The following is a 25567-nucleotide window of genomic DNA, read 5'->3' on the forward strand; positions in this document are numbered from 1 at the left end:
GTGGGATGAATTCAGTACAGCAGTTGCCTAAAGGTACCATTTTCCACTTTGTAGCTTGTAAGCATTTATAAAGATATATTGTACATTTTAGAAAAGATTGATCCTCTTAAGGAGCTGTACGGAAATGCAGTGAGTCACCTGCAGTATTTTGTTTGCTGCTTAATGTCCTTTGCTCTAGGTGATGCAGAGGAAGGTAATCATGTGGTGTCAGGATGGTTAAATATTAAAATATTATATCTCATCCGTGGGTTACAGCTCTTCTTGCTGTACCTGTGATGTTTTATGATTTACTATTTTTAGACGCCATTTAATACACCAGAATGAAATTTGAATTCAGGCTTTTCAGTCTCATTGAAGATGATATTACCAACATTTCTCCTCTTCTGGTCCACCTCCTTCCCCAACTCCCAGCCTCTGCTAACTACCATCCTACTTTCTACTTCCGTGAATCCAACTTTTTTAGAGTCTGCATATAAGTGAAATCTCTGTGCCTGGCTTATTTCACTTAACAATGGGTACAGTTTCAGTTAGGAGGAATAAGTTCTGGTGACCAATTGCACAGCACGGTGACTATAGTTAATACTAATGTTTTGTATATTTCAAAATAGCTAACAGAGAGGGTTTTAAATGTTCTTATCACAAAGAAATGATAAATATTTGAGGTGTTGGATATGCTAATTAGCCTGATTTAATCATTTCATAGTTATACATGTATCAAAGCACCACACTGTACGCTATAAATATATACAACTATTATTTGTCAATTAAAAACAAAACAAAACTTTTTAAAAAGATGTTTTTAGAGTATGTTTTTCCATCTTCCCACCCAGCTGGTTTATGTCAGGCCCTGGTAGGTCTTTTTCTGTTTGCTTTTGTAAAGTATGTTGAACTGTACTAATTTAGCATGTGGTGCTGTTATGGAAAAAGGATATTTAGCATTAAAAATATATTTAATCCTAGTTTTCTCAGTAAATACTCTTCCTTTCCGAAAACTAGCATTTTTAATGCCTTATTTTAAGAAGAGTTGATTAGAATAAAGAATATAATTGCATATCAGAGTGAATAAAACTGAAAACTTTTGGCAAGCACACAATGATCAAACTATCACACAATGGTGTAACTTATTGAAGAAAAACGGAATATAAGTCAGTCAGATCAGAGTTTGAGATCTGCTTCTAATTTTAGCTTCTTGTGTTACTGAAACAAGAAAAGTTCCTTTGTCCCCCTCGCAGGGCATGCAATGACGGTGTGGCTTGTTTCTTCAGTGCCCCGCTGCTCAGACCTCTAGGGGAGCAGCAGACTGGCAGGCTGTGAGGTTCCAACCCCACAACAGTGTCTAGGGGTGAATGTTTACAGATGAAGCCCCCGTGGGCGTGTGTTACAGGGTGCTCTTTTAGTTTTGCTGTCTATAGACAGCTTCTGTTAACCAGCTCAATTAGACCCTCTACCTTATTGCAAGGACGGGGTTTTCTGTATCCTGGGGTTATTGCTTTTGGCGTATCAGAAGAATCGGATCACACGTGGGCTTGGAGAATGAGTGCAGGGTTTTATTGAGTGGGTAGCTCTCAGCGGATGGGGGAGCCAGAAGGGAGATGGTTTTCCCCTGGATCCGGCTGCCCCAGCTAAACTCCAAACTCCGCGTCATTCTACCGGTCACCGGTCCGTGGCCTGCAGCATGCTGGTGCCCCTCTCAATGTCCAGCTGCTTATGTGCCTGCCTGCTAGGGTCTCAGGGTTTTTATAGGCACAGGATGGGGGCGTGGCAGGCCAGGGTGGTCTTGGGAAATGCAACATTTGGACAGGAAAACAAAAATGCCTGTCCTCATCTAGGTCCATGGGGGTAGAGCCCTAACCAGCGACCACGCCTTCCTCTACCCAGCACTTCCCTTCCCCACTTCTGTATTATTTAAAGGGACCACTCCCTTCCCTTCCGTATCATTACCACTTAGGCAAATGGCTTAACCGCCTTGAGGTTGTCATCTCACCCATAAAATAGAGCCAATAACTAGCTGATAATGTTGTTTTAAGGATAAAGTGAGGTGATATTTGTAAAATGTCTTATGAAGTGGGGGCTCATTAAATGTTTTCTTTCCCTTTCTCCTTTGTGTTCACTTCTGCCTATGATTTTACCTTAGATGCAAATAAGACATTACTTTTCAGTCATTCATGGCACTATATGATTTTTATTAAGTTTCAAAATACCACACAAATGGCGGTCTCTTTGTTTCAATTTCTTCATCTATAAAATGAGAATGAAGAATAGTACTTCCTTCAAAAACTAATGTCAAGATTAAGACAATAGAATGCATTTAGCATGATACCTGATGCAGGGTTAAAACTCAACAAATGGAAGTGATTCTTTTTAAAATTACCAGTTTCCCAAGTCAGTAAAATATCAACAACATTTTGAACTGAGATATTAGTAATTTCCATGTATAGTATAGCATCCAGTAGTACATGTGTGCTGATGATGTCATCATAGCAACTCAGGGAATAGACAAGAATTGGGGGGAAATACAATAGTAGTATTAGAATATATCTATGGCTCTTTTCTGTATTAGGCCTTCCTATGAAATCCATCACAATAGCAAACATAATTAGTGCTAAAGTAGTTCTTTCTAAAGTTGCATATTAAATTTTGTTATAAGTAGTTTTCTTCAGCCACTTGTTAAGCAAACAACATTCTGATTTGATCATAGACTTTCCCCAAAATTATGTTCTAATTTATAAACAGTTTAAGAATTTTGTCATAAAGAAAGAGGAACTAAGTTAAGTATTTTAAGTGATTTTATTGTGTTGATTCAAAGGCATAAAACTACTCCATTTACATGGATACTGGTGTTGAGAAAATACTGTTCTTCTATATGGCCTAGAAATTATTGTGATACCTTCACAGGCATTAACGACATTATTGTTACAAAAGCTTAATATCCTTATTAGTTTTTTGAGTTTATTCACACATAAAAATTCTTTGTTAATTGATATTCGAACAAATAACATAGAAAAATACATGGTGCCATCTTTACCAATGGTACTGGTAAGAGATATTAAAATGTGATTGCTCTAGAAGACACTGCAGGAGACAGAATGTGTGATGATTTAAGAGGTTTAAAGAAGATTATTATTTTTTTAATGTTTGAAGCAAAATCATTGGTAGACAATGTCACAAAGTATTGGTAGAAATTAAGTTTCACTAATCTTTTTTTTTTTTTTTTTTTTGAGACGGAGTCTCGCTCTGTCGCCCAGGCTGGAGTGCAGTGGCGCGATCTCGGCTCACTGCAAGCTCTGCCTCCTGGGTTCACGCCATTCTCCTGCCTCAGCCTCTCTGAGTAGCTGGGACTACAGGCGCCCGCCACGACGCCCGGCTAATTTTTTGTATTTTTAGTAGAGATGGGGTTTCACCGTGGTCTCGATCTCCTGACCTCGTGATCCGCCCGCCTCGGCCTCCCAAAGTGCTGGGATTACAAGCGTGAGCCACCGCGCCCGGCCAAGTTTCACTAATCTTTTAGTGAAAATCCTAAGTAATGATAATACCCCCCTCTCACTTGGTTGTAACTTACATAAATCAAATTAAATTGAAACCTAGACATAGATGTTTCAATATCATATCCAAACACACAAAAACACACTTCTGTAGATAAAAAACATCTATGATATTTTCTGAGAACACAAGTCATTTGAAGGACAGTTAAATATGCAGAGAGTTACTAATTATGTGGCAGCAAGATTGGGTAGGTAGTTTTCTAACATCGAGTCATGACCACATACTCATCTACCAATTTGAAAATTGATATGAGATGTAAGCAAGAGTAAGTAAAAGGAATCTAAAACTTATATTTGAGAGTCTTAAAACTTTCTAATACAAATTTAATTTGCTGAGTTAGCCTTATAGCCTTGTTTATTTCTTCTTACAGTCATTTTTTATATATTCCATTTCCTTTCTTTTTGAAAATTATAGTGTGTTACATTTTTGATGTGCTTAACTTAGATCTGAAATTTATCATTTGTATCCTTCTAATTGCCAAAGAATTTTATTTTCTGTAGAAAATAAAGATAAAATTATAGTAACTATGACTTACTAAAAGTGTTTTCATAAGGAAAGTGATGCTGTTACTTAAAATCAAATATAGCTGACCCTTGAGCAAACGCAGGGATTAGGGGTGCTGACCCCCACTCAGTCTAAAATCTGTGTATAACTTCGACTCCTCTAAAACATATACTAATAGCCTACTGTCTACCTAAGATAATACAAATAGTTGATTAACATATTTTGTATATGTATTATATATTCTAAAATAAAGTAAGCTAGAGAAAATAAAATCTTAAGGAGGAGAAAATATGTTCACTATTCATGAAATAGAAGTGGATCATCATGAAGGTCTTCATCCTTGTTGTCTTCATGTTGAATAGGCTGAGGGAGAGGAAGTGGAGGGGTCGGTTTTGCTGTCTCCGGGTGGCAGAGGTGGAAGAAAATTTGCTTATAAGTGGACTCTGCAGTTCAACCTCCTCTTGTTCAAGAGCCAACTGTAGATGGTAGCTATTATGATGGCTTTAGTGTATACTTTCAGTAGAATTATGTAGTTAGTGTGATTAACTGCATTTGTGAGTCTTTAAACTTAAAAGCGATTAAAAAAACCTTTATCTCTTTAGTTTTTAGGTTGCTTTAACAGTTTGTAAAAATAAAAACAATTTTTCAGTTAGAGTTGATCATTATTTTAAATTGTGTATATGGTGTATATGGGTATAAACTGGGTATGTCTTAAAAGCCTAATGGAAAAGAAGACATTTGTAATTGTTTCCTTTGCATGGTATACATTGCAATTGCTTAAACTGGGTATTTGAAAGCCTCCATATTTGCCAGATGAGCCACCGTGATCAGTGAAACTGTGATTGCCAAATGACAAAAAGTTTCTATATTTAAAATTCAGTTTAGCAAATTGCCATTTTCTATCCCCTTTTCTAATGTTCTCTTATTCTAACAGATCACTTTTTAAAACAAAACAGAGACCATGCATTTATTTGATTGTCTTGAAGAATTAAACATGAAAAGATGAGATGCTGTGGCTATCACTTTTCATTAAAACCAGCTGCTGTGGTTTTAAAACGCAAACCAGATCAAAATCAGCACAAACCCTGGGGGTTTAATTTATATACTGAATGAACCAGCTTGCTTTGAAAGAACACTTCTTTTTTTTCCAGTTTTGGAAGAAACTTGCCCGTCTATCTCATTTCATCTTTACACTAGCACTGTGAGCTTGGAAGACGAAGAATTATCTCTATTTTACTGACGAGAACATTGAGACAGAGGCTTAATTGACTTTCCTAGCCCAATTAGTGCCAGGAATAGTGTTAAAATTCCAGACTATCTCTAGTTCCATAATGTTATTCCAGGCCTCTGTTCTGGCCCAAATTATAGAACGTAGTAATGATGTGCTGTAGTTGGATCCTTAGCCAATTGTGAAGAATTTAGGAATTTTGTAAGCTATTAGGCCAAACCACTGACTGCTTGAAATTGGCCATGGTGGGAACATTTATACCATGGAAATCAATAAGCACTACAAATCAGGCCATCTGCCTTGTCCCACCCTGAGAATTGGTTTACCAGAACACCACTGATTGTATCTAAGTATAAACTGAAGAAGGAAAACAACAAAAATGGAGCACAGCAATGTAATATACATGTAATTTTCTAAGTACATGCATGTATAGGGCAGAGGCCAATATTTCTTTGCTTCTTAATTTATAAATTTGCTTTTAAGCAGTGGATAGGAAAACTTGAATTAAATTCCAGTGTTTTGAGGGCCATTCTTATCCATTTTTAAAGAACTGGGTCAAGTCCCAGCCCTTCCAGAAAGTAATGACAGTCTTCATGGCCTTTTCCCTCTCCGAACTTCTAGCAGGTTTAAAATAGAGCTACATATGTTGGGACTTCATTCCTTACTATTTGTTTTACGTGAATTAACTTTGTTTCCCTAAGAATACAATAAACTCTTTGAAGAGTGGGACATGGATTTCCTTCTTTCTTTCTTTGAATAAATATTTAATGAACACGTATTCTGTGCCTGGTACCCTTCTTCTTGTTTGAAAAGCAGAAGTCATCAAACAAAAATTCAAGCCTTTTGGGGGCTAAGAGTTTAATGAAGAGTCAGGTATTAATTTAAGTAAAGGAAAAGTTACGAATGTGATAAATGCTTTGAAAAATTGTTTATAGTATGGAGAGTGTCTGATAGTGGGATTTTATCTATCCCGGAAGGTCAGTAAAATCTTCCCCTGAGGACATTGTGATTGAACTGAGATCTGAAGAATGAGAAAGAATTAGCTCAAAGTGACCAGATCGTGAATATTATTTCTTTATGTAGGCTTTCTATGCTCTTCCAATCTGAGTTAAGTTCCCTTATTATATGCATCCATGTTATGATGAATGTTCCTTTTGTAATAAGTACAACTTAAAATTTTACGTTTATTCATTATCTGTTCCCCCCAACTAGACTGTTGGCCCTATAGTTGGGACCATGTCTGTTTGGTTCACTTTGGTGGTCCCAATATCCATCACAGGACCTGAAACTTAATAATCAATATTTGTTCATGCTTTCACCCCCTTGGCCCATAAAGCTGGGGTATGTCCTGCCTAACTCACAGTTATTGAGAGGACATAGTAATATAATATATTTGAAAAGACAAAAGTCAGAAAAATAAGACAGGATCCAGGATAGCTTAGTGACACAAAACCCGGAGGGGACCAAATATCCAGGAGTGGAAAGAAATAAACTGCGTACAGCAGTGTTATCTAGAAGAAAGAAAAGGCCATTCCATTTGGTAAAGACGAAGTTTTACTAATTATTTATCTTGTTTGAAGGAACTTTGTTAAATCTGTAAAATAGATTTAAAAATGGCTTTTGAGGTTAAATATCTGATACTGATTTTTAAAGTTATATTCTTGTGAAAAGTAAAAGAAATGTGTAAATGAAAACTTTCCTGAAAAAAAAGAGGTATCCATGTGCATTTGTGCATTTGACAAAGCACATGTTGTCAAATGTGCTTTGAAGGAAAGAAGAAATAAAAGAAGGAAGGTCAGAAAGAAAACCACTTGTAGGCAAAAAGACTGCAAGTTAACTGTTACCTGGTTCTCTGTAAACGATAGAGCTCTGGGTGATACTTTTTGCTTTTGTACTTTTCTGTATTTCTCAACTTTTTAAATTAAATGAGTTTATATTACTTTTATAATGGAAGAGTAAAAGTAACATCTCATAAAATTGATAGTTGATTATGAGTTTGGGCAGAATGTAGAATTATGTCTATATGCTTTGAGGACTCAGAACTATATTTTAGATTTTTCTTTTGTTCACCTAAATTTGCTTACAATTTTAGCATATTAATTTTAAATGCCAATTGGATCTTTGTTTAAATGTTCATCTATACCTCTGGGGCCTGAGCTCTTTAAGGGTGGAGATCTTTATCTTTGTATTTCTACTATAATTCTTGGCAGCAACACATATTTGTTGAATGAATAACTTTTGAAACTGAGATGTCTTGACCTTTTTATTGCCTTTAATCTATGTGTCTTTCTTTTTTTAGAACACACGAGTGAAAGACACAATGAATGGTCATATTTCTAATCATCCCAGTAGTTTTGGAATGTACCCATCTCAGATGAAGTAAGTTGAAAAGTTTATATTTAATATGTTTTGGGGGGATTCGATTTGGTGATTTTAATTGTTTTATACTTTTAGTGAAAAGATTACTTTTGTTGTGTAGTTCAGTAGTTCATTCCTCATTAATATGTAATATCTTTGTTACAACACGTTATTAAAAGTTTACTATGTCTGATAAGAATAAGATGGTAAAGTAAATAGCCTTATGATAATTATATTGATCTCACACTTGGAAGATGTTTCATTCTAGTACTTTATGCATTATTGCTTTTCATGGTTGAATATATAATCTACTTCAGAGCTTTGAATTTCTGTGGTGCATTCTGTTATTGTTATTTGTAAAATATAAGCATTTGAGAAGGGTTAAATGTCGTTTAGTATAAACTAATCAAGTTATTTACCACTGTGTAAAACTAGAAAAGATCAGGCAAACTAACAAAATAATTCCAGTGGGTCCAGGTATAACTTGAAATCATAACCCTGACTTAATTGGCCATTGTCTTATGTATTACGATTAATGTTACTATTTGACATTGGCCATTGTGGTATATATTTTACTCATCATTTTTTCATAACAGGTAATGTTTACTATTTTGAGAGAATAAAATAAAATGTAATTCTTAGTCATGATGCTAAAAGCCCACAATCTGCCACAGCTTCTCCAGTCATTCGTCTATTCTGCGAATGTTACATTAACTGCATCTTTCCACAGACACTGTGCTATTTCTTGAGTCAGTTCCACATATCTTTTCCTCACTTGATTCTCTGCCTGTTTATAGAGCTTCTTTCCATTCATTTAGATTCTGCTTGTATCAATGTGGTAGTAAAGTTTTCTTAGATATGTTGATAAAGAGTTAGTCCTTCTTTGATTTTACATGTCATATCTATTAGTTTTACCCAGATATCACATTCTATTATAATTATTTTATGTACTTGTTTTATTGACAGCACCCTGTTTCCCCCTCCCATAGTCCTTATTCTTCTAAGTTTTGGGTCTTAAAAAAATGTTTACTGAAAAAATGAGTAAAATTCAAATAAAGCACTATTTATTTCACATAACATATTAGTTAGCAAGAGGTTAGATAGCCTCCTGCATAGCTGGGATTACAGGTGCCTGCCACCATGCCTAGCTAATTTTTTTTTTTTTTTTTTTTTTGAGACAGAGTCTCGCTCTGTCACCAGGCTGGAGTGCAATGGTGCTATCTCGGCTCACTGCAACCTCCACCTCCTGGGTTCAAGCGATTCTCCTGCCTCAGCCTCCTGAGTAGCTGGGATTACAGGGATGTGCCACCACACCCGGCTAATTTTGTATTTTCAGTAGAGATGGGGTTTCTCCGTGTTAGTCAGGTTGGTCACGAATTCCTGACCTCAGGTGATCTGCCCGCCTCAGCCTCCCAAAGTGCTGGGATTACAGGCGTGAGCCACCATGCCTGGCCATCAGTATGTTCTTTTAAACACATGGTGATTATAGTGCATTGGAATTTTTATTTCCTAGTTTAGTTTCTATTAGTTATATTGGACTTTAACCCAACACAATGACCTTTTTTGTTATTATTATTATTACAGTGGCTACGGATCATCACCTACCTTTTCCCAGATGGACAGAGAACATGGTTCAAAAACAAGTGCAAAGGCCCTTTACGGTAGGTTTATTTGATAGGATATAATTCTGTTTCTAACCACTTTTTACAAATTACATTTTCAAACTCATGGTTTGAATGCACACACTTAATATTGTTTGGAATGAGGCATTGATAGCTAAATCAGGATTATTTTAAAGAAGAGTTTTTATAAAAACTACCAAAGGCATGAACTCTGCTTGCTGTTGTACATCTTAGAACTACAGATGAAATGTATTGCAGTGCTTTCAAAAGTCCTATGCATGGCGCCAATGCCCTCGGTGGCTTTTCCCGTTTACTACTTGTAATAATGTTTGTTGATCTTTGTGACTGATCTAGTTGGTGGTGGGCTAACAGGTGACAGAACTTTTTCCTCATAGCTCTTGAATTTGGGGTGTATTGTTACAATATATCTAATAGCCGTTACATAATTTCTTTATGCACTGCAAAATAATTATGCTTTTCCCCTGATCTTACTCCCATTGCCCTCTCTGGATTGTCTCACATAAACATACAATTTTTTTACACTTCAGATATAAAATAGAAGTCCATGAGTTCTCATTGTTCAATTCCCACCTATGAGTGAGAACATGCAGTGTTTGGTTTTTTGTCCTTGCGATAGTTTACTGAGAATGATATTTTCCAGTTTCATCCATGTCCCTACAAAGGACATGAACTCATCATTTTTTATGGCTGCATAGTATTCCATGGTGTATATGTGCCACATTTTCTTAATCCAGTCTATCGTTGTTGGACATTTGGGTTGGTTCCAACTCTTTGCTATTGTGAATAGTGCCACACAGGAAGGGGAACATCACACTCCGGGGACTGTTGTGGGGTTGAGGGAGTGGGGAGGGACAGCATTAGGAGATATACCTAATGCTAAATGACGAGTTAATGGGTGCAGGAAATCAACATGGCACATGGATACATATGTAACAAACCTGCACATTGTGCACATGTACCCTAAAGCCTAAAGTATAATAATAAAAAAAAAAGTCATAAGTAACAAGAAGTCAAGGACTCCTGAAATTTGCCACATATGTTTAGGATGGCATGTATTTGTATAGGGTCTGGATGGACACTTTTATTGTGTAAAAATAAAGAATGAGAATAATATTGTGATTAATAGCAAAGACTCTGGAACCAGACTTCCTAGGTTCAAATTCAGTTATTTATTATCTGAGTGATCTTGGGCAAATTAACTTACCTGTGTGTGCCTAATTTTGCTTATCTGTGTAATGGAGGTATCTCACAGGGTTGAAGTGAGCGTTAAATAAGTTAGTACATGCAAAATACTTAGAACTGTTCTTGGCAAGTAGAAAACACTGTATGTGTTTGCTATTATTATTGTTGATATTATCATTATTATGTACTATAGGAACCAACAGCATTTTCTAAATTGTGGAATTCTTTTTTACATTATCTAGATCTGCAACTTCTTGGCTGTTGTAAGAATAAACAATTCTAAGGTTTTGTGATTGTTTTTCTACCTATATTCTTAGTGAATTGGCATTATCACTGAAATCAGACATTCATAAAATGGATTTAATACCATACGTGCCTATACTTTTTATAGCCTTATTAATCTGATTATTGTTGGTTTCAGTTTATTAAGTATTGTGACATTGTTACCGTGGTCTAATAGTTATGAATTGTAGATCTAGAGAATGTATTCAATAAATATTTTGTCATTAATACGTGTACAGAACAGGACCAACAATATATGATCCCTGACTTTAAGGGACTTATAGTCTGGAGAATAACTTGAGGATAACAGAAAAGAGATTTTTTTTGATAAGAATAAAATAATTCCTTCAGTCTTTCATTTGTAGACAGATATTTATTAAGTGCAGTATTTATTAGGTATGCTATGCCATGATCTTCATAGTCTTTATTTCTATGTGCTTTCATTCATTTCAAAGATGACTAAGAGATGGCTGTTGCCTATGTGCCATTTTAGTGCAATAGACTAGTAAACACATTGTTACAATAAAGGGCTAAATGTGCTTAGATGGTAGTGTGTAGGAGGTGCAGTGGTGAGGGCTGGTCAGAAAGGATTTAATAGAGGAATTGAGCCTTGAGCTGAGCTGTGAAAGTTATATTGTGTTCTTCAGAATTTCAGGGGTCGGAGGATGCTACAGACAGTATGAAACCCTTTTAAATGGGACTATCAATGCTGTGAAGGTGGCTCATATTTGTCTTGTTCACTTCAGGATTTCCTGTGCTTATTGGCATAGTGGCTAATATATAATTTATGTTCAGAAAATACTTGCAGAATGAGTGTAATGAGCTAATCAGATGCAAGCAATTTGGTGTTAACTGGAGAGTGCATGGTGGTGCATTGGGAAATAAGATTGAAAAAATGAACGTAGACCACATTGGGAAGAATTATACTAAGGAATTTAGGCATTGTTTACAATGAATGAGCAGCCTTTGATGTGTTTTAATCAGGATAGTAATAGGTCAGATTTGTTCTGGCTCACTCTGGTAGTAATATTGAGGATGAATTTGATGAATATGGATGGAAATAAGTGAATCAGAGATTTAAGTAAAATGGCAAATTAGACACCTAATAATAGCCTAGCCTAAAGACTTTTAATAAGGAGAAAGAGTATTAATCCTCTCACAGATACCACAGATCTAAAATCTAATGTCAGAGAGCTAAGAAATAAGAAAATAGAACTCACCTGTAAATTTTAATGTTTATATTGTATTAGAAGCAACTTTATAAAATCTTAGATCCAAGGATTGAAAAATCTTACTTTTTTTTTCTGTTTGTTTGTTTATTTTTTTGGAGACAGAGTCTTGCTCTGTTGTCCAAGCTAGAGTGCATTGGTGCAATCTTGGCTCACTGCAGCCTCCGCCTCCTGGGTTCAAGCGATTCTCTTGCCTCAGCCTCCAGAGTAGCAGGGACTGTAGGTGCATGCCACCATGCCCAGCTAATTTTTGTATTTTTAGTAGAGACGGGGTTGCTTATGCCTGTCATCCCAGCACTTTGGGAGGCCAAGGCAAGTGGATTACCTCAGGTCAGGAGTTTGAGACCAGCCTGGAAAATCTTTAGCTTTTAAGCAATAAATTTTTATTTTCCCCCTTTTACATATAAAGCAAAGTGAGGTTCCCTTTTCAAGTTAGATGATTATCAAAGTCACATAACTTAAAACTTGATTACAAAGTAACAATTTTGTATACTGTAATGAAAATGAGCAGTGTATAGGTACAACAAGATAGAAATAAATGGATTGAAAGGGGCAAATCCAAGAAGCATTTATAGGGAAGAGAGAAGTCTTAGCAATGGATTGGGCTTAGAAGTAAGATGGCTTTAAATTGCAGATGTGGTTTCTTTCCTCTTTGTTTCTAATACCCACCACTGTCTCTCAACACACCGCACAAAGACATACACAGAGTACCATCCGTCTGAGAGTTCTCAGAAAATGCCTATGGAATGAATGGACAGATGGATGAATGACAAGGGAGAAATATGTTCATGCTTTGAAGATAGCTTTGCAATAAACAGATTCTAGTTGAAGTTTTTTTTTAGGTAGCTTTGGGAGTGTTTAGCATCCCAGTCTGCATAGTTTTAACTTATGTATAGCGTCTGTTATCACATGCTAGAAGTACCCATGATATAACAACATGGAAAAGAGACAGGCTTGAGACCCGGCCACATGGAAAAAGCAGCCCTAAATATTCAGAAGGGAGATGAATCTGAATGATTTGGTGTAAAGGTAAGGAATGCAGCCCCCGAGTTTCACAGCACATAAGCTTATGTGCACACACATGATCCTTTGTCACCAAGAAGAGATTATATGTATCTTCAAAACGTGAACATATTTCTCCCTTGTCATTCATCCATCTGTCCATTCATTCCACAGGCATTTTCTGAGAACTCTCAGAGGGAGGGCACTATGTGTGTGTTTTGTGTGGTGTGTTGAGAGACAGTGGTGGGTATTAGACACAAAGAAGAAAGAAACCACATCTGCAACTTAAACAGTGTGGGCTGGCAGTGTCTCTTCTTAATTGGAAATTTAGTAAAGAAGAGATTTGTGATATAGTTTGTTTTCTCACAGTTGATGCATCTTATGTAAAATTTATCCTTTTACAATTTTAAACGAGTTGAAATCATCTTCCAAGAATTAATTTGCCTTCATGGGTGGTACATGAACATCTTTGTAATAGGAGGATACTGTTTTGTGCACTGGAACATGAATGTTCACACTGTTTTTTATGCACTGACCACAGTCTAGATACTCTGAAGTTTCATGCAGTTTTTCGTGAGAACACTTTTCAGGTCTGACACCATAGTGGGCCTCCTGGATTGCTTCTACTGAATGTGCTTGGAAAGGCAGCAGGGGTTTTGGAGGCCAGAGGATCTGAATCATGGTACTGCTACCAAATGGCTGCTGTCTTTCACAAATGATTGGCCCCAGTTTCCTCATTTATAAAATAAAAATGATAATAATTCTGTGGTAAGTTTATATGAGAAAACAGAAGTAATGACGCCATCATGGGAATGGGGAGTGGTACTGGAGAGTCACTTTCTGTCCTGGGTCCTCAGATTCATCAAGATTCTCAAATTTAATATTTTGATATTACCTCCAAATGATGTTAGACAATTAATTATAGTGATATTTTGACAGAATCAAGAGGTGACTTTTATATTTTAAAACTTATATTCTATATATCACTCCCTATAATGCTCTAGAAATATTTTTTATAAATGGTGTAATTGTATTGTGAACTATGCTTGTATATGACAATAAATTTGCTTATTTGAGGACATATTAATTTATTCAAGGAAAATAGTGAAAATACGCTGCCATTTTAGTAACTCGATTTTGCCATTTTTAAATTATCATACAAGAAATTTCCAAGCCAGCATGTGAAAGACTGCATCATTATCGTCACTGACACCATAACACTAACTTCGGAAGATAAATATTAATTTCTCTCTCCTCCAGTTATAACAGTAACATTTTATTTAGCTACTGTTATCAGAATACTGGAAATTTTATATTTTTTTCCAACTGGGCTGTTTGTCAAAGCCTTTAAGCACTAAAATTTAAAATTGTTTTTAAGGGAAATACTGTAAAGTATATTAAATATTCCCTTCCCTTTGGTGTGGCGGCTGTAATCTCTTCTTGGTGACAAAGGATCATGTGTGTGCACGTTAGCTTATGCACTGTGAAACTCGGGGACTGCACTCTTTACCTTTACACCAAATCATTCAGATTCATCTCCCTTTTGAATATTTAGGGCTGCTTTTTCCATGTGACTGGGTCTCAAGCCTGTCCCTTTTCCATGTTGTTATAACATGTGAGCTTCTAGCATGGCTTCTGATATCTATAGGCTGGGAAACTAGATAAAAAATGTTCTTAGTAAATAGGTTCTAAGTGGGGACTTGAGAGTCTTTTTTTTTTTTTTTTTTTTTTTTTTGAGACAGAGTCTTGCCCTGTTGCCCAGGCTGGAGTGCAGTGGCGCCATCTCGGCTCACTGCAATCTCTGCCTGCTGGGTTCACGCCATTCTCCTGTCTCAGCCTCCTGAGTAGCTGGGACTACAGGCACCCGCCACCACGCCTGGCTAATTTTTTTGTATTTTTAGTAGAGATGGGATTTCACTGTGTTAGCCAGGATAGTCTCAATCTCTTGACCTTGAGATCTGCCCACCTCCGTCTCCCAAAGTGCTGGGATTACAGGCATGAGCCACTGTGCCCAGCCAAGAGAGTCTTTTCCACTAGAGTCTGTATGTTAAAATATGCACGTGTTAATGTATAGACGTGGTAATATCTCTAACAAACACTCAGAGGACTTCATTTATTTAAGTGTGGGTATTATGCTATGTTCTGAATAGCTGGACTTTCCAGAAAGGTAACTTCTCTTTAAATTAGATATTGCTTAATTTGGAATGTGATCATTTCATAAATTACCAACTGCTTAAAGTCATTTTATCTCTAGAAAACTCATTTCATTGAATTACCAATTAGTAATATTTTGTTGTCATTATCAACACCTACAGTTAACTTTGAGATTTTATTATTGGGAGGACAAATAATATTGGGTCAGTATGATAGAAAGGTACTCCTTTTAAGTCTCATTTTATTTTTATTTTTTGAGATAGGGTCTCGCTCTGTCGCCCAGGCTGAAGTGCCATGGCACAATCTCAGCTGACTGCAATCTCCACATCCTAGTTCAAGTAATTCTCCTGCCTCAGCCTCCTGAGTAGCTGAGATTATAGGAGTGTGCCACCACACCTGGCTAATTTTGGTATTTTTAATAGAGACAGCCTTTCGCCACGTTGGCCAGGCTGGTCTTGAATTCCTGACCTCAAGTGATCTGCCTCCCTGGGCCTCCCAAGTACTGAGATTACAGGTGTGAGCCACCATGCCTGGCCTTAAGTCTTATTTTAACCTTAAGTTTAAACTGCTTTGTGATGTTAACAAGTAGGAAAATATATTTCTGTTTTTCCATCTTTGTTTTTTCTTCTCAAGGAGGTGTTGGTAAGAATTGAGTATAAGTAACCTATAAACTGCATGGTGAATTTCTGTATAATTGGGTTTACTATAAACTTTAGTTCTACACAGTGCTTGATTCAACTCTTTTGTAGCAGTGTTCCTGAATTTTTCTTAACACATATCCATTCCATATGTTGTCCTTTTCATACCTAGCTTTCTTTCTCTTCTTGTCTATCTCCTGATCTTGGTTTGGAGCTAGTCTCTATGTTGAATTGTTATAATTAAAGCCCAAGCAATTTCTTACACATTCAAGTAGCACTTAAGAGTTAAAACCCATTTCTCTTTTGCCCATCCTTATTATTTACAGTGTGTATTTTACTTAGAGAAAACATTGAAATCTTTTTTTTTTTTTTTTTACAGAACAAAATTTTTTTTTTTTAAATTCTTAAGATGTAAATGGCTTCTAATTCATTAAATAGTATCAGGAAATGGAGCTAAATGTTTGAGTCAAAAATTCAGCTTGATAGAATGTGGCAGAGCAGTTGACTCAAAAAGACAGTTTGGCAGTTTTCCCAACTTAGCTGAAAATTTTAAAAGTCCTTTTTACCTCGTGGAATCAGCCATTTTAATAATTTGTTGAACAGGCCAATAAAATTAGTTCTTAATGTAGTTTTAAAGAAATGATTTTGTTTATTTTTCATAATGATATCTTGGTTCGGATACTCATTTGTCAAACGGTGATTATAGTTGCCTGATATTGAGAGCTTGTAATTATCACTCAGTGCTCCTCACTGATTCCCATTAAGCACCTCTCCTCTACGGAATAAATATACTTAGACACTAAGCTAGTGGGAAAGGAATTCTCCCTTACTATGTTTGAAAGTTTTTGTAAGTATAAAGTAATACGAGTTCTAGCCCATTGTTTTATTTAGAGAGAGGAATACTCAGCAGTTGCTTTTATGTTACTTTTTTCTTGTTAATGGCCAAATCCTTACTCTCTAAGGAACATTTTTGTTTTTAGAGAAAGAGAAAAAAAATTCTAAATATTAGCTGTATCTCTGAATATTAGCTGTTTCAAATGTTATATTATGCATAAACAGCAGTGCAGGTGAAAGGGAATTAAGTGTAAATACCAAGACCTGGATGCTTTTTATACTTGTAGTTTAACTAATTAACAAATTAAATGAAACCTAAATTTAGTATTTCTGATCTGGGAGTTGAATATCAATTTTTGCAATAGTATATAATAAAATTGTATGTAAAGATTTTTCATCATTGGTTACTGAATTCATGTAATTCTGTCTGTTTGGAGTTGTACATTCTGGACCATGACATAAAAGCTAATAGGCAAAATAGTGAAACACAACCAGTGGTTCTATAGGCAAGTAAGTTTCATCCTACCTCTAACTGATTCTGAGAGAGAAAGAGAGGCAGGGGCCAGAATAGGAGGGAAATAGACTTAGTCTTATGTTAGGAGTTGAGCAGCTTGTACTACTAGAAACCTAAAACCCTACTGCCATATTTATTCATGAATTTATTATTTAATATACCATTTGACCATATTTACATTCTTAATTTGGAAAGGAAAATGTTCTGCTTGAAGAGATAGTATATAGTAGATGAGTTGCACACTGTTTTATAAAGTTCATTCCAACATGCAGCCAAGGATGAGAACCACTGTTAGCAAAAGTGGTGAATTTCATTAGAGGATTCATCTTGAGTAGTGTTGAGAGATTTCAGTTAGGCTTTTTATACTGTTTTAAGGCTTTGGTGAGATTTCTGGCTTCGGAGCCTAATTACTATTTATACTAGTTCTTGTGAATTCATGTGATTCTCATAAAAAAGAAATGTATTATAATTGCCTTTTAGGAAATGTCTTTCAAAATTGCCTATTAAAATGTTAATATTAACCTTTGTTTATGGATTGACTTAAAAATCACTGGAACTACTAGTTTATTTATAAGTCCATTTATGGCATTTGTACATTTTTATGATCTTTAAAAGGTAGTTTCTTATACAACTTATTTATTGTACAACATAGGAGAGAAAGCAGCTTAGGAATTCCTAAAGTGGATTCTTAATTTGGAATATTAGAAATGACACCATATCTTCTAGGCAATCGGAGTGATCTGTTAATGTCATACTGTTTAAAATGCTATCACATAGTTTTTCTTCTCATTTCTGTAAATTATGTTTCTGTGGGATTAGGAAACTATGGGTTAGGAAATCGGGAGGTCAGGGATAAATTCTTAATACTTCATGATGAGAATATCTAAATAGAAACACACAGTATTTCAGATCTTCAAGTGTTGTATTTGCCAGTAAGTTACCTGAAAGACAAAGCATTTGAACATCCAGGAGCTGCCATATTATGACTGGGTGTCATGGCTACCACTGCCATTTCTTTTCTGTCCTAAGGTCAGATCAAAGCAAGCAGAACCTTCCTGCTCTGAACCTATCATGGGCAGTTGTGTTAGAATATGGTGAACCAGTGACTCTGAAATAGTGATTATTTCTAAGATGTGGTTTTGTGAAATATATTCCTGAATTATATATTGTATTACAAGGGTCATAACGGCTGTCACAAGGACAATTATCGATGTGTCAATATCTCACACTGATTAATCCTCAACAACTAATCAGAAAAATCACGGTCGTTCACTTTTTAAAAATATGTAGAATACAGTCATGTAAGTGAAGGTTTATGTTTTGTTATATTGGGAGAGAAAATCTTAGGTGAAACCAGATCTTTCTTTTTGATGACATTATTTTGGTAGGACCAGATGGATCATACTTCCTCAGGTCATCATCCAAACAAAAAAAGAAAGGTAGCACGGAGTGAATTTTGTAGTGCATCTGTTTTTATTAATTAATTTTAATGCTGCAAAAGCAAAAATGGAATGTATTGAAATATCAGAGTAATATTGATACAAGGATATGGAGATTTTAATCTAAATTTTAAAAGTAAATATAAATGAAAAGTTACATTCATATGTGTTGTAAAATGAAAATTTATTAAGTTTTCTTAAAATTCTGTTAATATTCTGAGTCTGCATATGTACATATGCACTTTATATTTTTGTACTTGCTCGGCTTTTATGTTCAGCAGAACTTTCCAAACAACTTATCTATTATAGAATATCTATACTAACTAAAAGAAATAGGTTTACATTTACAAAAAATAGGTTGTTGGGAAAGCTAAGGTATATCTATATGTCAGAATGTTAATGGCTTAAAGGCCTTTAGGTTTGACCTTGTTTAATCCTTTTATTTTACAGTAAGGGTGCTGAGACCCAGGGTATTAAGTTTCTTGCCCAAATTTAGTTTCCTACTTAGTGACAGAGCTGAAGCTGGAACAATACATCTTATAGTTCCCTCTCAAAGTTATTTTTCATCATAGCATTCTGTTTAGAAGAAATAGGGCAACTCTGAATTTACAAATAAGCAAGTTGCTTGATTAGAAAAGTAACAAATAGTGCTCGCTTTGGCAGCACATATACTAAAATTGGAATGATACAGAGATTAGCGTGACCCCTGTGCAGGGATGGCACGCAAATTCATGAAGTGTTCCATATTTTAATAAATAATACAAATTTTAAAAAGAGAGTAACAAATACCAAATATTGCCAACATACATTTTATATTTTAATGTTTTTTTTTTGGTTTTGCAGCATTTCAGAAAAGAAAATTAAAGGTTTCTTTTTGCTTTTTAAGTAGTTTGGTGCAATAACTTTCTACCTGACTTTCTTATTTTTCCTATCAGCTTATATTTATAATTCTAAGTATCACATTTGTGTGTTCTGTAGATGTGTGAAAACTGTTAATATTTAATGGCAAGCCATGTGATTGAATCATGTTTTAAATCTCCTCTAACACTATCCCAGTTTGGATATTGCAAAAGGAGATGTTCCTTGTAGTGCCTATTATTTTAATAATGTAGTCTAACTCATATAATACAGTATCTATGACAATATTTGCAATTATGTTTTGATATCAGTGCAGTAACAGATGAAATTTATAAGCCAGTTGTAATCGATTTGTCAAACAGTAGGTCCCTGACTGATAAATAAAACCTTTAGATGAAACAACTTTTTTTCTTATAATATTTATACTCTTGTTAACCTTTGGAATTCTAAAAATGGATAGTGGATCAAATTGTTCTTGCCTGTTGTTTAGACTTTCTTGTGGTTTTTAGATTTACTGCGAATAATGTGTGTTTTCAGATACACCACACAATGGCAACTTGTCAGCTACTGTATTTATATGTGAGATAGACTAGTTTTAGAGATAGCCACATGATACCAATATATGAACTTCAGTCTATTAGGGGACAAATCATGGCTTTTTCAATTTCTCTTTCAGAACAAAGGAAGAATTATGCACGGGACAGTGTCAGCAGTGTGTCAGATATATCTCAATACCGTGTTGAAGTAAGATGCTTTGGTCTTTGCTAGTATTTAGAGTGACCCTTGAGGAACATAAAAATTGGAAGTTAAATCAGAATTCTGTTTTATTTCATTCTTATGATGTATTTTAAGTTGCATTGACCTTTTTGTTTAGATTTTTTAAAACAGATATTACACATAAAGTATCTTGTTAGTCTGTGGTCTATTTTCATAAAGAATTATTTAAAATCATAACTACTACCCATTTATCATTGCCAGTCTTATTTCACTTAAAATAGGATAATGGCTTTTACTTTGTACTATAGAATCTTCTTGAAATTAAGCCTTTGCCAGTTTCAGTGAGCAATTTAGTTTTTAGTTTAACTAAAGTTATTACCAGTTCTAGTTAAATAATGGTTCTTTTTTAGTTTTTGCCCTCTTTTAAGATATTTGCTCTTGATTGGAATTTATCTAGTTGACCTCTGCTTATAATAGAAAATATTTAAGCAGGGAAGTAATTTTTAAATTGCTCTTATTTTCAGTTTTCTACCTATCTCAAGCATGCTTAATCAAATTTAAACAGTTTTGTTTCAGTAAGTGGTTTTAGTGGATTGAATAGTTTGACAATTCCTATAGACTAGAATTGTGCTGTTGCTACAATCAGTGTCCATAGTTTTGAAGCTCCCATACAGATAGCCTGCTGTTTAAATGCTGCTAGGTTCAGCATTTAAATAACCATAATAGAGTGTCAAATAGGGGAAAGATTATTTTAAAAGAATATTATTTAAGCTGTTAAGAATTTGTTTTAATGTCATGTTTATAACATAGCTCAGTATGAAACAGATTCAGGTGTCTTATGAGTCAAAACACCATTTCTTCTATTCAAAAAAAACCTTGGTTGGCTTTATTCTCTTATTAAAACAGTCATGAAGTTTTAAGAGTACTTTGTGTTTGTCGTTCTCTGCTAGCTGACCTCAGGTTAATTTGATTTTCTTTTGGAAAATGTATACTAAGAGGTTGTATGTGTTATAAATCTCTTTCCTTTTTGCCAATCGTAAGCACTTGACTACCTTTGTCCTGGATCGGAAAGATGCTATGATCACTGTTGATGATGGAATAAGGAAATTGAAATTGCTTGATGCCAAGGGCAAAGTGTGGACTCAAGATATGATTCTTCAAGTGGATGACAGAGCTGTGAGCCTGATTGATTTAGAATCAAAGGCAAGTGTGTAAAATTTATACTATTTTATTTTCAAGAAACTCCACAAATATTAATGTTTACAATCACTTCAGATTGTTTGAAAATGGGTGGAAGTTTGACAGAATAAAATGTTCACTTTATTTATAGAATGAACTGGAGAATTTTCCTTTAAACACAATCCAGCACTGCCAAGCTGTGATGCATTCATGCAGCTATGATTCAGTTCTTGCCCTGGTGTGCAAAGAGCCAACCCAGAACAAGCCAGATCTTCACCTTTTCCAGTGTGATGAGGTTAAGGTAAAAGAATGGTGAAATTTTTGTTTCCTCTTTAAGCAGATGTTCTGGCAGCTTTTGAATTACCTGTTTTGATAATATATCTGGATATTAGGTACTAGATTTTTAGTTTCTGAGAATCTCATGAGGAAAACAAATACCTTAGTATCTTCCCTATGATTTCCTTGGCAAGTAAATAAAGAAATTCGGGTGATGTTAATAAAATCAGTAGCTCACACTTGTAATCCCAGTGCTTTGGGAGGCCAAGGCTGTAAGATGGCTTGAGGCCAGGAGTTTGAACCCAGCCTGGACAACATGGCAAGACCCAGTCTCTACTAAAAAGGTTTTAAAAATTAGCTAGATGTGGTTGTACACACTTGTAGTCTCAGCTACTCAGGTGGCTGAGGGAGGAAGATCTCTGGAGCCAGGCGTTGGAGATTGCAGTGAGCTATAGTCGCCCCTCTGCACTGCAGCCTGGGCAGCAGAGTGAGACTGTGTCTCTTAAAAATAAGATGCATTCTGTTTATTTTTTTAAAGGGTAGATAATATATTAAATTCACATCAAATGCCTTAAACTTATAATTAAAAATTGATTGTTCAGAAATCATGCTTTGTGGACAGTAAATAATCATGTAATTCTAATTTATTCTGCACTAATGACATAGCATGGATTACTGCAATGAAGTACTTAGACATTTCCCACGATATTGATTTAAAGTTCACCATTTAATTATGTGACTTGAATCATTGCTCAGGATTTGTAATTCCCAAATGATATGTGAAAATAGTTGAGCCACTAATAACAGGCTATATCCTGAAAGTTTCTATTTCAAAGTACAGTGTAATTTCAAATGATTATAATTTGTGATGCTTTATTGGACCTTAGAAGTTATCTTCAACCTTGAATGTGTTTATTTCTTGAGTTGTTCTCTTTAAAAGAGAAATCATTTTGTGTTAATTTGTACTTTGCCAAAGCAGTGATTTAACATTTTGATGATATATTATAAAATATCCATGTAATTTTATTTTATAAAGAAATTCTAGGAGATTAGCACAGTCACTTGATCTTTTCTGTATTTTTTGACATTTAAAGATGATAGATAAAGTAAGATTGACTGTAAACTGTATTTTGTAATTTTCTTCTAATTTCAATTTACGTCATAGATGACTTTCTAAAAATCTTCTTCTAAAAGAACTGGCATTTAGGTAATTTGTGTAAGTGATATTCATCAGATTTTTGTATAGTGCCTTTTGAAAGTCATAGTATATTATAATTTTTGTAAGGTTAGATATATTCAATCAATAAATATTAAAGGGAATATTTTGCTTTAAAAATATAGTGAAATTTAATTCAAACATTTTATAAACCAGAGGCCTAAGTTAAAAAACATTTCAAATTTGATGTTTGTATCTGTGTTCTAAAAAGCCCCCTGGGAGCTAAAAGTTACTATGCTGTGAAAAGTTTCTGGATTTTAAGTTGGGAACAAATGGCTTGCTTTACTTGATATGGAATGGTAATGATAATGGATTCAAAATATATTTACTGAATATAGTTTTGTCCTAACCCCAAAAGCTCACATACCACTAAGCACTATATGCATTTAGTCATTAGTTTCATACCCACATATGAGACATTTTTCGCTTGGCTGGTTAAAAATATAAAGGCAATGAAAAATGCAGTTTCTTTTATATGGCTCATTGTGCAATATTGCTTTTGATTTTTAAATTTTCTTTATTATAGGACTTCATGCAATGCTCCTGCCCACCTTTGCAGTAAAATTTTTCTTAGAAATATAATAGCCCCAGCATAAGAAGTTGAAGATTCCTAGGCATCTTCAGTTTTTGTTTTGGGTTTTTAAAAAATAATTATTTTTAATTAAATATCTTTTCATCTTCAGTTTTAGTATCCTATGTAACAGAAAGCCTTGGACATGATGTTTGTAATGTCTTGTTGAAACTAAATGCTCTTAGGAAGTCACACTGGACTGGGATGCATTGGCACTCTCATTTAACTAGCAATGTGACCTTGGCCAGGCCCTTTCATACAGGTACTCCTCAGTTTTATTAATTAGAAGGAACCGATGAGATGCTCTTGTAAATATCCCATCATTTCTAAAATTTTATGATTATCGATGCTTACTGTAAAATAAATACAACATACATATTTGAGAAAACATTATAGAGAACAAGGAGGCACAAACATAGATGGTGCATCTCATCAACATTCTAATATAGAGTAATAATCACTGGCTCTAAACAAACTTTGCAACCAAACAAAAACTTCGTATCTGCTAATCTCACATTGATCCCCAAGAAAAATCTAACTAAATGTTCTGGAAAAGTATTGGAAAAGTTAATTGTTTGCAGAAAGTTAACTTTTACCTGAAGTGACAAAATAAAGTGGTTACCCAAAGGGGTACAATTTAGTGTTGGAATTTATCTCATGGGTGTAGTAGATTTGCCTTAAACTCAAAGATTTGTTTTGCTGGGTTAATGGGTGTCTAGTGGATCTTGAGGATGAGAAAGGGAAGGAACTCTGTTCTATGTGTGGGAGTTTCTAACCCCTTAATTTCCACCCAGTTAGAGATTTTACTGAGTTTCATTTTTAGCATGTGCATATCCTTTCTATCATTGCCCTTATTCAAGGATAGTTTCCCTTTAAGATAATCTTTAAAAATTTCTTCAGTTTTTAAAATCTTATCATTATATAGTTCACCATTATAAAAACCACAAGAGTCATGTTTTGCAAGATTTTTATAAAAAGACTTTTTACATCAAGATACTGATTCAGACAAGGAACATACCCTTTTTCTGTTTTAAACTTCATATCAAGACTCAGAAAAATCCATAAACTTTCAGGTAACTTGTGTCTCCTTGCAGGCAAACCTAATTAGTGAAGATATTGAAAGTGCAATCAGTGACAGTAAAGGAGGGAAACAGAAGAGGCGGCCCGAGGCCCTGAGGTAAAAACATTAAAAGAAATCAAGGGGTGGAATTGATTTGTTTCTAAGGCTCTTTTCCCCCAAAGAGTTAGAAAAATTATTTTCTATGGAAGTATGTGATTATATTGTATAGATCATAACCTGTAGTCTCAACACATTTGTTCTCCCAAGTTTGTCAGTGTGTTTGCTCCTCTTCTCTCCATATTTTTGGTCTTTCTCTGATATGGCTTCACTTGTGTTGGAAGTCACAGAGTCATGAAAGATGAGTGGCATTTTAAGAGAAGGTATCCTAGGGAAATACAAGCTAGACAGTAGGATTATAATTGTTCCATGGCCCTTCCAAATCACATGAGACTCAGATAGAAAATCAACCTAGTTTTCAGCTATTTTTTTTTATTTCATATGCATTCATAAATATGCATAATATGGAATGCTTAGGAAATCCTTATTGCCCCTTGACATAGTTCTTTTTGAATTTTAATAACTAGTACCACAAGTTGAGTTAATTGATATGTTATAGAAATAGAAATGGTAAAAATTCTATTTGTTTTATCTTTTTAAGGATGATTTCCAACGCAAACCCTGGTATACCACCTCCACCCAGAGCGCCTGCCCCTGCGCCCCCTGGGACCATCACCCAGGTGGATGTTAGAAGTCGAGTGGCAGCCTGGTCTGCATGGGCAGCCGACCAAGGGGACTGTGAGTCTTCCTAGAATTAATATTTATTGAACACTTACTTTGGGTTGGGACATAGTTCTTGCTTTCAAATTCTGATGCTGATTTCAGAACTAAAGCTTGAGGTTAGTTTTAAAAAAATCAACTCTGGCCAGGTGCAGTGGCTCATGCCTGTAATCCCAGTGCTTTGGGAGGCCGAGGCAGGTGGATCACCTGAGGTCAGGAGTTCGAGACCAGCGTGACCAATATGATGAAACCCTGTCTCTACTAAAAATACAAAAATTAGGTGGGTGTGGTGGCATGCGCCTATAATTCTAGCTACTGGGATGGCTGACACAGGAGAATCACTTGAACCCGGGAGGCGGAGGT

At 35.1% G+C, this 25567-nt stretch overlaps 1 protein-coding gene and 1 non-coding gene across 7 annotated transcripts in view; both read left to right on the forward strand.

Annotated features, from left to right (window-relative positions):
- EPS8 (EGFR pathway substrate 8, signaling adaptor) overlaps positions 1-25567 on the forward strand; it is a 212970-nt gene that overhangs the window by 135627 nt on the left and 51776 nt on the right. For 5 of the 6 annotated variants that reach the window (XM_063639634.1, XM_055280528.2, XM_055280529.2 and 2 more), the window contains 7 exons: positions 7575-7654; positions 9218-9294; positions 20085-20152; positions 21167-21328; positions 21456-21605; positions 24462-24544; positions 25086-25222. In XM_063639634.1, the coding sequence (XP_063495704.1) occupies positions 7596-7654; positions 9218-9294; positions 20085-20152; positions 21167-21328; positions 21456-21605; positions 24462-24544; positions 25086-25222 (736 nt within the window). In that variant the 5' untranslated portion in view covers positions 7575-7595. Of the gene's footprint in view, positions 1-7571; positions 7655-9217; positions 9295-20084; positions 20153-21166; positions 21329-21455; positions 21606-24461; positions 24545-25085; positions 25223-25567 lie in introns of those variants that run through there. The other variant, XM_063639635.1, reaches the window with a different exon arrangement.
- LOC129483598 (U6 spliceosomal RNA) lies at positions 19198-19301 on the forward strand. Its single transcript, XR_008658120.1, has one exon. It is a non-coding gene; the product is annotated as a U6 spliceosomal RNA (small nuclear RNA).

Source organism: Symphalangus syndactylus, chromosome 5 (genome assembly GCF_028878055.3).
Source record: "Symphalangus syndactylus isolate Jambi chromosome 5, NHGRI_mSymSyn1-v2.1_pri, whole genome shotgun sequence".
Taxonomy (NCBI): domain Eukaryota; kingdom Metazoa; phylum Chordata; class Mammalia; order Primates; family Hylobatidae; genus Symphalangus; species Symphalangus syndactylus.